Genomic DNA, 13,777 nt, shown 5'->3' on the forward strand with positions numbered 1-13,777 from the left:
AAGTGTAGCACAATGTATTCATAAACCATGAAGAAAGGGCAGACTATGACATTTGGAGCTACATTTTATTGACCTTTTAAGACTCATCTACTATAGTGTGATCATTGGGTGTGTCCTGTTGTAGCAACAGTATCCTCAGATGCCTCAGATGGTGGGAAAGCTATCATCCTTAATGGATGTCCCACTCAAGCCATTATAATATAATATCATTATTGGAGCTCTGTTGCGTAGCACTGTGCATTATCAACTCAACCAACGATGAGGTATTATTGTGTTGAGTATTTTTCCTTCCTTAATACATTTCTACTGCTCCTTTGTGCTGCTGTACATCAATCAAGAACTGTCTTGGGGTTATTTTCTCCATAAAACGTACATCGAGTGTTTAAAACGTACACCGGAGGGTAATAAAAACCACACAGCGCAGCGTTTTGAAAAACAGTGGAAGTTGCCTTTATTTCATTCAACAGAGAAACTGCTGCAACATCTGAGTAAACCACTGGAGCAGAAACTAACATTCACACTGAGCCGCTGAAACAATGACTGGCACAGTGGAGCAGTAAGGCCGAAGGACGCCTCAAACACATGCACACATACTCACATATGCACACACCACACACACACACACACACACACTCAGACACTCGTCTTCATTTACATCGGCTATCTTACACCTGTGTGGCTGCTCAGGCAGCAGCCTTATCACTATCCCTCTCCCTCTAATGTGGTCAGTCAGAGGTGAGAGGTCAAGGGTCACCTCGAGATCAGGTAACCTCTGTTCCCTGCTGTTGCCTTAAATACAGGGCTATTTCAGGGCTAAGAGGCGACATAACACAGAGACCTTAACCGTTCATCTCTATGGTACATCTCTAAGTGACATGACCCCCAGCATTAACACTGCAAGGCCAGCCGCGGGCCTGGAGGGCGGGGTTCAGGGGATGCTGAGGGGAGGTCATGCTCTGGCCAAAGGGAGGGCAAAGAGAAGAGGAGTAGGGCACTGGCCGAGATGGAGATGGGATTGGTCACTTGGTAGAGCGTCTGGTGGGCTCAGACGCAGTGGGGGGAGGCGGCGGGCCGCGGCGGTCTAGGTCTTCAATGTAGTACATGATGAGCTTCCGGCGCTCCTCGGGGACACACTCCAGAACGAGGTACCGCTTGTCGTTCTGGAGAATCTTCTCCACGTCCTTAAAATGCTGCTCCGACTCCTGGATCAGCTTTCTCGACCTGGGGGAGGGGAGACGGACGGAAGGCACTCAGAAACAGGATGGTAATATTATATACAGCATCCTCCCTGTGCCCCTGGGATCTGCTACTCGGATTTTGGTTCACGTTTCTTCTTTAAAAACCATATTCACTATAATTCAAATATTCAAACTGCCCATGAGTTAAAAAACATTTGAAATTATATACACTGCTGTATAACTACTTGGTACAAAGTTGTTTTGATTAACACGTATGTGAAAGTGAATGTACAGACCTGTAAGTGATGAACTTGGTCTCCTTCAGCAGAGTTCTGAAGTCAGCCTTGGCTGTGATGTATTTGTCCTTGATGTAGTCTTCAAACTCCCGCTGTCTCTTCTACGAAGACACATGAACACATCAGACATTAAAACTCACATTCTAGTATTTAAATATAAAACAATATCAGTCAAATCCTCTTCAGGCTGAAGTAATTTTAGTGGAGTAACGTTTATTTAACTTAATAAGCTGCTCCCACAGATGATGGAACAGAGTACAGATCTTGTTAAAGTGAAACAAGGAGCTTAAAATTAATTTGAACAGGGAAATGTTGAGGACTGATGTCAATTTGACTAACTCAGTTCAAATCAGAGAACAAACCGACTAATTGAGACACGACTTCAGCGTTAAGTCGACGCAGAAGCTACAGCAACATCATAGACCATACGCAGACCGCAGCTGACGAGCATCTTCCCAGAAATGTAACTACGCGCTGCGGCGACGCAGACCGCAAGAGCTGCAGCGTGTTTCCGCTTTAGTATTTCCAGCTGTTTCTCCATCTCCGCAATTTTCGAATTGATTGTTTTGGATCAATACACATGGAACACACAAGGGTCAACCGAGGAGGATCGACCGTACAAACATTTATATGACTCGTTTTCGGCGAAATTTCGTTTCAGTCGCCATTGTTGAAAGTGAAGCAGGAAGTGGAAACAAAAATTAACCCGACTGGCAAAAAAAGACACAGCGCCGACTATCAGTGGCCTAAATGAGCCTCAAGTAGTCAAATCAAGCTTTTTGTCACCAAACAAAATACTTACTCTGTCACTGGAAGAGAATTTAATACAGCGAGGGTCCTCCTTGATGACCTTCTTCACCTCTTTCCATGTCGTCGTCAGCGTGATCTACGCGTAATTACAAAAAAATGACATGAAACCCAACATACGGATAGATATGAAGGTTCTGTTGACACCCGTTCAGCTTCTTTTTGTTATGCCTCACCATGCTGGTCTCATCCAGTAGCTGCCTGAAATGTTCCTTCTTCTTCTTGGCCAGAGCCTCAACGTGTTCATTAAACAGCTTCTCCTTCTCCTCTCTCTCCAGGAGCGACGCCGACTCCCAGCGGTGGTCCTTGCGCAGGTTGCGACGTGTGTCTGACCACGTTGCATCTGAAGAACGTACCTGAGCAATGAAGAAAAGAAAAACATGTTAAACGCAGAGAAAATGTAAATACAGTGCAACATACACTGTGAACACTGTGATTATCCCAGCAGCTACAAAAGTAAAATCCCACGTGTTGAATACAGATATTATTGTCTTGTCTGAATGACAATAATCAACCGTTAATTTGATGCTTTTCATAACAGATTTTGTGCTGAAACGCAGATTAATACTTAAATAATCAACATGATAACTATGCGTTTCATCACTCAACAGCACGTCTAAATAAACCTGAAAAGCACCTCACCATATCAGACATGAGAGCTTTGAAATGCTGGATGGCCTCCTCCCTCTTGTGCTGCTCCCTTTCTCGGTCGATCTCTTTGGTCTGTTCAGATCGGGCCTTCTGGACCTCCCTCTCCCGCTCTCTGAGACTGGCTTCAATACGAGCCTGCCGCTCCATCTCTCGCTCCTTGTCAATGTCCACGTTCTGCAAGAGATCACGTACATGGTGGGTTTAAACTCCTGCATGATTTCAGGCGACACTTTCCATTCAAAAAGAACATGTGATGCTGTGAATAATGCATTAAATTAGGGCTGGGCGATAAAACGATAACGATATATATCGCGATAGACACGTGATCCGTATCAATAGAAAATATGTTCGATAATTTCACTTGAACTCCGTTAGAGAAAAATAGGAAGAAAACCCCGAGCCAGAACTGCAAGTCATTCTGGGGGATGTAGGCAGAGGAAGGGCTTTAGCCTCTCGACCTGTCACGGCCCAGCTAAGCCAGGTTGGTGGCATCAACAACAACAACGAACGGCGTGGAGTGAAAGGAGAATATGAGTGCGACAGCGCGAGAGGAAATTGTAGATAAAAATGAAAGGTCACGTCACCAGTTTGGCAATATTTCAGTTATTTTAAGTCAGACAAGAGTCAGACCGATGTTGTCTGCGAACTTGGTGGCGAGTGAGCATATTAATTGGCCCTTGTCTCTCTTGATTAGTAGTGTAAGAGTCGGTTAAGTTTCGTTTTTCTGCCAGCCGAGTGAGTGGCTGCTGACTCTCGGTTAAGCAGGGATCCACGAGCAGCGGTTATGAGTCGGTTAAGTTTCGTTTCTCTGCGTATTGTGCTTAAGTGAGTGAGTGTCTGAGTGCCTTAGTTTGCTAGTGGTGCAGTTTATATCAATCAAACGTGGCAGGACTCAACTGAGCCGGTTAGATAGACTCTAGATTCGTAATTCTTGAGTCGTCTTTGACAGCTGGTTATATGAACCAAATCTTTTTTTTCCACCGCTACTGAATATTTATTAAAAATGAATGAAAATTAAATGCTATTGAATATGTCATTGTTATCATTTTTAAAAAATTAAAGTGACGGGTAAAAATGGGTTATGACGGGATTTTTATGACCCTGTCAGTCAAAGTGACAGACAGCGAAAACGTCTAGGGCAACCTCTGATCAAGGTAAAAGGCAGCAGTGCCATACGACAAAACATCAAAGCGATATAAAGAAATAACGGATGCAGTTTAGCACAGTTGAGAAGTCTGGGTAGAAGGTTAAAAAAATGAATCAATAATTATCTATATCGACTGATATGAAACACTTATATCGTGATACATTTTTCAGCCATATCGCCCAGCCCTACATTAAATCATATTTTTTACTGGGCCAGTGCTGTATTTCTTAATAACATGTTGACGATCAAGGAGAGAGAAAAAGATTGATCAGGTAGACGTCAAATTAGATTAATTTAAAACTCATAACCATTCTCAAAAATCCATTCATTTTTATTAAATCAATGTTTAGTTCAACTCTGAACTAAACATTGATTCCCTTGTGCCTCCAAAACAGACGTGACTCATCAGAGAATGGACATGGGCCTTCTGAGGGTGTCCTGTGGTGTCTGGCAACAGGATGTTGTTAGTGGGGGCCTTTGGGTCCTATGGGTTGAGGGGAGGGGCCTCTGTGGATCATCTCACAGATTCTTGATTGTTTGGGATCTAGTGAATTTGGAGGCCAGGTCAACACCTTGTGCCGTTCTTCACATTTTTTTTTTTAGTTGTCCCTAAACCGTTTGTGTGTGTGTGTGTGTCTGTGTCAGGCTGCATCCTGCTGGGCATGGCTGCTGCCATCAAGGAGTGTCATTGCTATGGGGTGGAGGTGCCTGGTCTGGTCTAGGTGGGTGCTACATGTCTAGGTAACATCCACATGAATGAATGCCAGGTCTAAAAGTCTCCCAGCAGAACATTATATTATCACAAGATGGTCAACGTTATCTACTTCTCCTGTCAATGGTTTTAATGTTGTGGCTGATCAGTGTAAATACTGAAGCCATCTTCCTCTGTTGAAATAGCTGCTCCTACCTTGGCTTGTTTTTCCATGAACTGTTTGTAAAGTTCTTCTCGGAGTGCGGAGCTGTCCACAGCCTTGTATCGCGGGTCGGTCTCTAGCCTCTCTTTCACTTTGCTCCACCGCTGACCTCCCTCGATGTGCTGGTCACTCAGGAGATCGAAGAAGTCTTGCTTCACCTGGGAGCAAACACACATCAAAGTTAACTACAAATCTGTCCACAACCACGGTCAGCAGCAGAGCAGCAAACCTGCAGATGGAGGTAACTTGCTCAAAGACACATGCGTCAACAGAAGCCAGAAGACCATTAAGATTGATACTCAATAGTGTGTGAGCGATACCTTCTCTCCTCTGGATTTGGAGTCCTCTTTCTCCCTCTTCCTCATGGCGGTGATGAATTCAATGAAGATAGCCTCCCTGTCCTTCATCTTCTCGATCGTCTTAAATCGTGGATCTCTGCCGTGCTTCACTGCAAATTCACTAAACGTTGTTCTGCAAAGATTAAAATAAATAAATAAAAATGAACAAGAACCAGAATGAAACATGTTACAATATAAAGTAAACGCAGTTTTATGCATCACATATTAATAACAACCTTTACAACCATCATCACGAACTAGCAGTAGGACATCTGTCCCTTTACCTGGGCGTGAGCTTGGCCTCCTCCATCATCCTCCTGAACTCGTCTTTGGCCTGCATCAGCTTGTTTTTCTTCTCCTTCCTTTCCTCCTCCGCTCGCGTCTTCACATACTGATCAAACACCTGAAGATGACATATAAAATAAAATAAATCAAATAAAAACAAACGTGGCAATACTGTGAAAAAAAGAGTAACACTGAGGAAAAGGAGAGACACCGAACCTGTTTCCTTTCTTTCGGGTTGAGCAGAAGGTAACGTGGGTCAAACACAATTTTATGAAGCTCTTTGTCCCACGTTGAGAATGCAGACACCTACACGTAGGACAATGACATCGTTACCATATACCACAAAGGCCCAGTACTACATGGTATGTTCTGACCTGACAAAACATCAAATGACTAAAGAAATAAGGTAAATTTTGCGTTACCCCTCTCTCCAGCAGCATTTCTCTGAACTGCGTCATCCTGGCCTCCAGCGGCACTATAGCTCGTTCTCTGGCAGCTCTGAGCTCTGCCTCCATCGCTGCCTCCTTCTCCGTGTCTGCCTCTTTAATTTCCTCCTTCCTGTGAGGGTGAGGAGGACGAAGATCAAGAGGTGGTGAGAGGAATCAGAAATAATTAGAAAAACAGACAATAAGAAAACGACAGGAAGAGGATTTTGGAACTGTTATTACTATTATGTAATGGGAGACTTACTTCCTCTTTTTGGCTTTGCTTGGCTCCTCGTCCAGATTCTCTTCAGTAGCAATTGACAATTCTGGCTCCTCCTTATTGACGCCTGTGTACAAAAGCAAGAAAACAATATTAAAAACACCGCAGAATAGAACAGCTATGATTATACTTATCGTTCAAATTGTGTTCATTAACAAACCGGCCTTTAATCTCACGGTTCAAAGCAATCAAAAGTAATCTGTCCACACCTGTCTTCTTGCCGTCCTCCAGACCCCTCTTGTGCGGCGGCTCCTGAATGTGCTTGTCAACATCAGCTCGGCCGACCAGCTCCTCGGGCCGGTCCCACATGGAAAGCCGCGTTGTCGGGTTGTAGAAGAACACGCGATCATCACCCGTCCATACCACGCACCTGGAAGAATATTGGCCGACGGTGGATTAGAGGAGAAAACATTTATCAAAGAGCGGCGTACAGAGAGAGAGAGAGAGTGAGTGTGTGGTGATGTGAGGTGCGTACCATGGTGTGCCAGGGATGGGGTTTGTGGCAATGGGCCGGGCTTTCTGAGCTGCCTTTTCCTCCTCCGTCATCTCTTCTTCCTTAGTCTCCTCGACAAAGAGAGTTCTCATCGTTACTACTACAGTCAAATGTTCATTACAACTTTTCAGGATTTTTATACATCTAATATATTTATAGTACATCATTGCAGTTCGATAAACACACCTCCTTGTCATTATTAGCGTTTTCCATTTTGTTTTCTTCGTCCTCCATCTCCATCGCCTCAGCTTCCGCCTGGGCGAGGCGCTCCTTTGCCTTTTCTGCTTCTTTTTCTGTGGACGGGGGAGACGGACGTACACACACACAAACAAAATGTGAGGCAATAAAAAGTAGTGTGTGTAATTACTACTGGGAACGTCCTCTGAACTTTTTAGTCCCCCTTTTGTGAAGTGTTTGTTGTCCTAACTAGCACCACTCACAATTTGATTTCAACTTTCCTCGCAAACAGAGATATGAGCTCATTTCACTGTGTCAGCCGTGCCTACCTTTGTCCAAAACAGCCTGTGGTTTCTCCCAGGTGGACTCCAGTGTCCGGTTGTTGTAGTAGTATGTTTTCCCATCGGCCGTTTTGTACTCTGACCACTCGGGGAGATGCAGTGATCCAGCCATGGAGGCAGGAGCTGCCGAGAGCGCCAGCTGAGGGTGCATCATGGAAACTAAAGGCGGGCCCATACCAGGAAGCATGCCTGTCATTACAGAGGAAAGAGACACATCACGGTCAGATGAGTGGGGTCTTTTTTTCCCCAGCGGTTACAGCCGACTACGCTGGCGTTAATTTACGCATCAGTGTGTGAGATGTCATTTCCCAGGTGGGACACTTGTAATTAAAGACACGAATTAACAAAACCAAAGGTGAGGAAGAGGATAAAAGTGATTGAGTGCAACTTAAAAAGGGTCCTCGCTGTACGTATTCACCTGGTCATCAAGTAAAATAGATAATTAAATGAATATGTGACTACAACAAACAAATTACCATGTTGAGGATGAAACTATTCCATCTCAATTGTCAACTATCTGACAACAAACACAAGCCACATACACAAACAAAGCAGTGACTACACACACACACACACACACACACAACCATGCCACAAAGAAAGACAACTACGTGACCACAACATGTAGCCCTAACAGTTACACTACTCAAGCACACTAGACAACAGCAGCTAGCGTTAATGGCGGTCTCCTAGTAAAGACGGGTTTTCTCTCAGCTTGTCGGCAAGCACGTGAAAATAACAGATCCTAACAACCAACGTGACTCTAATCTGAAGTAAACAGAAGAAAATAATTAGTCTGACTATTCCTGAGGACAACGCGCAAACAAGGAGCATTTACCATTTAGTGAAAGCTAAATAAGGCGTTTGATTTGAACAAGGGGATGGTGGAAATTAATTTTTTTTTTCTTCAAAGTAAAGCGTTAATGAAGAACTTAAGTCCGGAGTAAGTAAAGCAAAAAATAATAAACGTCTGTAAGTATAATCACGCTCAAAGCTAAACGTTCTGCATCTGTCTGATATGAAGGAAGAAGTTTCGCCACTGAACACTGAATGGATCATATTCACAGCATTCAATACCATGCCACTGTTTGAGGGTCTCCATATACACCATATGACGCATGTAGACACCATTCACTACCATGCCATCTACTGTGGATCTGAGCGGCGAGCGGCTGGGTGTTTACCGTTGGCGCTGGGGCCTGCCTTTACACAGGGTGCACCTACTATCTGCATCATTGCTACACCTGCAAGAACAACGGACAAGCAAGCATCTGGTTGAACACAGCAGGACACTAGACATCAGCTACCATGGTGGGTAGGAGTTGGCGCGTGTGGCCCCCACTCAGACAGACACAACACTCAGATCTTGGATTGTGCATGACTGTTTTATCGCAGCAGTTACTCTGTTTATGTACGTGTAAGGTTATTTAAAGATGTAGAGAATAGGCACAGTGTATACTCTAACTTAAGATTTATTTTTTAAGGCTGTTATAACTAAAATAAACACTTGAAAAGGAAGTGAATGCATAACACCACCATGTATCTCAGTCAATGACGTAGCTTCCAGCCTGGCGTTTGTCAACAAAAAATACTTTTTCACTAATCGAGACCTAATCCAACTTAATCCTAATTTTACCAGACATTCATAAAGAGCACACAAACTTAACAACCCGGGTGAGCCTCTTAAAATGACATCAAAATGTAGGAAAATTGATTTTCTGATTCAAATCAGCCCACAATTGAAGGATCTGATATCGATTCATAAAATCCTTGGATCTTTTCTTTTTCTCGCTGCGGTCTTGCAAGACTGGTTTCACATGACTAGTCTAGCAAGACCGTGCGACAAGATTAGTCCACGTGTGAGGGAGATCCAAAACAAGACAGAAGGTCAAACTCTGAGAGCAACGTCGGGCCTGAAAGCTGACAGCATTTTATGATTTAAAAAGTATGATGACGGAGAAGAGCTGGTCAAAAGGAAAGCCATAAGCGAGATGTACCAACCAGAGAATACTGTGGTAATACTACGACTCTCTAGCCTGGCTGACGCGACTGCACATCTCAATGAGATGCTGGTCTGGAAACTACGTGTTCATTTTCTCGTATTTGAGGCGTGGTTTTACAAATGCCTAGAGCCGTTTATTGGGCGCTACGAATGTCTATCAAATGCGCCTGGTAATTCCCATGCTGCCTTGCGCGCGATTCATAGCCAAAGCCTGTTGGTAGCAGAGCAAACACATCCTTCTTGGCAATGAAGTCTTTCAACGCCAAACGTTGCTCTTTTTTAAAATAAACTTGCGTTCTAAGCTACTTAAAACACTGTCTAAGGCTGCATCGAACGGTAACGTTAGGTCCGCTACCATGTTGGATTAACACGCTACAAGCTTCGGTGTCGCGCATAGACGTCGTCATCGTCTTGCTGCCCCCCCCCCGTTCTGTGATTGGTTCCCTATCTCAGGAGAAAATATGGGCGATGGTTTCCAGACTGCTTTTGCAGCGAGAATGAAATCGCGCGCAAAGCAGTATGGGAACACCCAGGCTAACGACTCTCAGGAACCAATGGCTATCTGTATAATTTGTTGTTATAAAAAAAAGTGACCATAATAAAAAGCCTCCACAGAGATTATAAACTGTCACAAAATATTAATTTTAAGCAGCAAATGTGACAAAAATCTCTCTTTGTTAAAGCCGAACAGAACTGAGCTTCACTATAACTAGTACACCAGAATCTTTACATGTATATACAAGCAAAATACAAAACAGTAGACCGTTGCAAAAGCGAGCTATGCAGCAAGACTAGCAAGCCGAAATGTGGCCGACCAATAAATCTACAGCGTCACTAACTGCGGTATTTATTGTAGGACAGGACTAAAACTCAGTATTATCGTGTCATTCTTACCTGGTAGAGGGATGTGCATGCCTGGCAAAGGCACCCTGAAAGGTGGCACCATGACAGGGGGGAAGGCAGGTATGGCTGCGGTAGGCTGGGCCACACTGTGAGGCAGGGCTGCCGGCAACAGTGGCACGGTCTGCACTGCTGTAACGGGTGATGGCACCGTGGAAACAGTCACCACAGTGACTGGAGACACAGGAACAGCTGACGTCACTGTGGCAACAGGGGTGAGGTCTGCTACAACTGTGGCTTTTATTAAGAACAAATGAAATAATGTTAGTTCTGTTTTTACGTGTGTGTGTGTGTGACTGTGTGTGTAAATCTCTCCCTCGATTTAAGAGTGCGTTTACCTGCCATGGTCACATTCTGGGAGGGGGAGTGGGTTGTGATGGAGTCTGCACTGGAGGCGTGTGTGCTGGGGGGGGTTGTGGACGGGGCCTGAGTGGGCGAGGCTGCTGTGCTGGCTGTTGTGTTGACACTGCTTGAGCTGGCAGCTACAGTCACCCCTACACTTGCACCCGAACCTCCGGCGCCCCCCACAAGAAGAGGGTTGAGCTCAGACTGCTGGATGATCTTTACACCGTCTGGTTTGCTCCATGAGGACTCTCTGGTCCTGGCGTTGTAGTAATATGCCTGCAGAGGGGATTCAAGAGAAGGTGACAAGAATATCAAGCCAAGCAACAATTTAACATCTACATCTGATATCATAACACATGATATTGTAAATATTGTGATAGTTTTTTGGAACCAAAATGCCATTTTCAGTCAAATGTCTCACTTTCATTCATCATTTTTAATCAAGCTTAAAGACTTGTTTGCTTCTGCTGCAGTAGCAATATATAGTAATTACATTCCTTGTAAGAGACAAGCTCCAATGAAGATGTGAAAACCAAAGTGACGAGCCTCATTAGACAAACCAGCACAAGGAGCCTGGTATATGCTTACAAGGGACTTCTGCCCTACCTTTCCCTCTGGCGTCTTGTTCTCTACCCAGATTTCCTCAGTAGGGTTGAGTGCTGGGTTTCCAGATGCAGGAACGGGAGGCATTCCAGGAGGAAACAGCATCCCCGGAGGAGGCGGCATGTTACCAATGGGAGGAGGAAGGAACGGAGGTCTCTGCAGAAAAAAAAAAAAAAAAAAAAAACAGGCCCAGCATTAGGCTCTCATGCTGTAAGGAGTACGGATGTGGCTCTAAATGACCCCATTAGAGTGCTCTGTCCTCCAAGCAAATGTGGATGCGTATGGTGCAGAAAAGTGCCCAGTCAGATTTGCAGTACACTATTTGGCAAACGGCTGATGTTTATTGGACTCTCTGAATTCAAATTAGGAGGCCTGTGCATCGATAATGTATCATTCAAAAGGGAAATGACTATGCATCAAAGAATCAATTATGGTGGAGGCCAAAGAGAACATCAAACCCAGAGTCTCTTCCGAAGAGCCAATATTGATTTATGCAGTAATGCCAGAAAGGACTAAAGCTTTGTTTTTGGTCGGTTTCTTTGTAAGCTTTGCAAAACTGATTGATGTGAAGTAGCTGTGTCACACAGGAGACGCATGAATGACACTCCTCTCCTACACATACGCTGGCCACAATCAAAACAAGATGAGATCCAAGTGTTAAACACTCCAATATAGCACTCCACTGATTTGCAGAATTGGACACAACATCCTATGACGCTCAGAGATAGTAAAGGGATATCTACTGCAGGAGTAAAGCTCAAGACAAATCTTGTACCATTTTGAAAGTCATATCACTCAGCGGTTCATGCATAACAATGCATAAACAAAAATAACTCGTCGAGCCCTAGCTACATGAAGAAAACCATGCACATTGCGCATAAAAGGGAAACCGTCACCTGTAGGTGGGGGGGTCCCATCGGCGGCGGCATGCCTCCCGGTGGCGGCATGGGCGGCATGCTGTGGTCAAAGGGTGGACGTGCAAATGGGGGTCGCGGCGGGGGTCCCCTCATCATCCCAAAAGGAGGCGGCGGTGGCCTAAGGAGTGGTGGCGGGCCGCGCAACACTGGGGTCTGGGTAGGCGCGGGTGCTGGCGCAGGTGCAGGGGCAGGACCACGGAACCTCACTGCCTGCTGCGCCATCCTAGCAAAACAAGACAAAACAAGACAGTTCAGTGGCAGAGCAGCGAGACGCTTTCACAGAAACCTGGTGAAATTACAGCTTTCATGTAAATAAGATGTGATAATATGAAACTGTCCAAGAAAACAGCGGATAATTCTAACGCTGAAAGGTAACTACCTTAAAGTGAGGATGTGTACATCACTCTGATATTCACTGTGGTCAAGCTGTCAGATAATAACATTGAATGGTGATGCTGCTTTCAGTTGTTTTTGTCCAGTCATTTATGAATCATATAAAGTCAATAACCCAATAATTGACTTTATATGATTAGTCACAAAGGTACAATTGTGTTCATGACATGTAAAAACAAACACACCTAAGGAAAGCAGGGCCATCTGAAGGTGATACCAAGTAGTTCTCAATGCTCAATAATCCAGACTATTTGGGACAATTTATATTAAAGACGAGGTTTATAATTGAGGAAGCTGTAATCTCTGCTGCTAACTAGACCACAGATGCCCAGTCCATTCAAAACACTGGATGGACAGTTATGCGCCGCTACTTGCCAATGGCTGTAGCATAGCTTAGCTTAGCTTAGCTAGCTGGCTGGCTAAAATATGATAACATTTGCGCTAAATGTAGACACACTATGCTAGCGGCTGTGTCTGCCTAACTTACTGTGTCTGGTGAGTTGGACAGTCCGGTAAAAAAAAAGAAAATATCTGTCTGTGTTTAATCTAACTGCCGGTGTTTACCGCGTGCCACGAGCTCACATCACAGCCGAGCCGCTTGGCAACAGAGGCTAGTTAGCTAGAAGCTAGTTAGCTGGCGTGGCTACATTCACAAGCAAATGCACTGTTTATCACAACCCCTCGGCTAAATAACGCGCCGACCAATTGCATACGAACAATCTACCAGTGCTTAATATTACACTCTGCTCGTATTCATTTAAAGTCTTTATTTGTTGTTATCTGACCTGTTGTCGCTGTACCCGATAGTCTCGCTCTCCGCCTGGTCCGCCATTACAGGAAAATGTAACTACTCTCTTCCTGGAAACGCCCCCACGTGGTTTCTACCGTTCCTATTTGCTACGTCTTGACGTCAATCAGAGCGCAGCCAGCGCTGTGTGCGCTCTGATTGGATGAGGGTTTTCTCGCGAGTGTTCAGCCGAGCGTTAATTGGCCTGCTTGGGTCGCATTTATTTGTGATGTCTTTGTTCAGTCTGTTCAGGGTGTTGCTGGTAAAAAGGTTATAGAAGTTGGACCGTAATCATGGCGAGTCTTTTGACCCCGCTTGTGTTTATTATAGTGGCGAAAGGTATTTTATATGTGCTGTGGGTATTTTGTGCGCCAAACTGCTTTGGAGAAGGAGCTGCAGTCATCAAGTAGTTGTATATCACAGTGGTAAACGACTGTCCTTGGATGCCTGTATTCGCAAATATGTTCGTGTAACTGAAAAGGAACAATTGTATCATAC

The 13,777-nt window shown here is 44.6% G+C and overlaps 1 protein-coding gene across 2 annotated transcripts; it reads right to left on the reverse strand.

Moving 5' to 3' along the window:
• Positions 1–434: 434 nt before the first annotated feature.
• tcerg1b (transcription elongation regulator 1b (CA150)) lies at positions 435–13,703 on the reverse strand. 2 transcript variants are annotated; one of them, XM_084564222.1, is made up of 21 exons: positions 13,278–13,703; positions 12,079–12,322; positions 11,186–11,338; positions 10,573–10,855; positions 10,229–10,471; positions 8,517–8,576; positions 7,321–7,521; positions 7,001–7,107; positions 6,797–6,882; positions 6,531–6,691; positions 6,307–6,388; positions 6,039–6,174; positions 5,833–5,922; positions 5,616–5,734; positions 5,314–5,464; positions 4,987–5,151; positions 2,924–3,106; positions 2,458–2,637; positions 2,277–2,360; positions 1,475–1,575; positions 435–1,221 (listed from the first exon to the last, which is right to left on the reverse strand). In XM_084564222.1, the coding sequence occupies exons 1-21, from the start codon at positions 13,322–13,324 to the stop codon at positions 1,020–1,022; spliced, it is 3,078 nt and encodes a 1,025-aa protein (XP_084420348.1). In that variant the 5' UTR covers positions 13,325–13,703; the 3' UTR covers positions 435–1,019. The 2 variants fall into 2 exon arrangements, with proteins under 2 accessions (XP_084420348.1, XP_084420349.1); XM_084564223.1 differs by lacking the exon at positions 8,517–8,576 and having other exon boundaries at positions 13,278–13,702.
• Between the last annotated feature and the right edge of the window lie 74 nt (positions 13,704–13,777).

Source organism: Chelon labrosus (genome assembly GCF_963514085.1).
Source record: "Chelon labrosus genome assembly, chromosome: 17".
Lineage (NCBI taxonomy): Eukaryota > Metazoa > Chordata > Actinopteri > Mugiliformes > Mugilidae > Chelon > Chelon labrosus.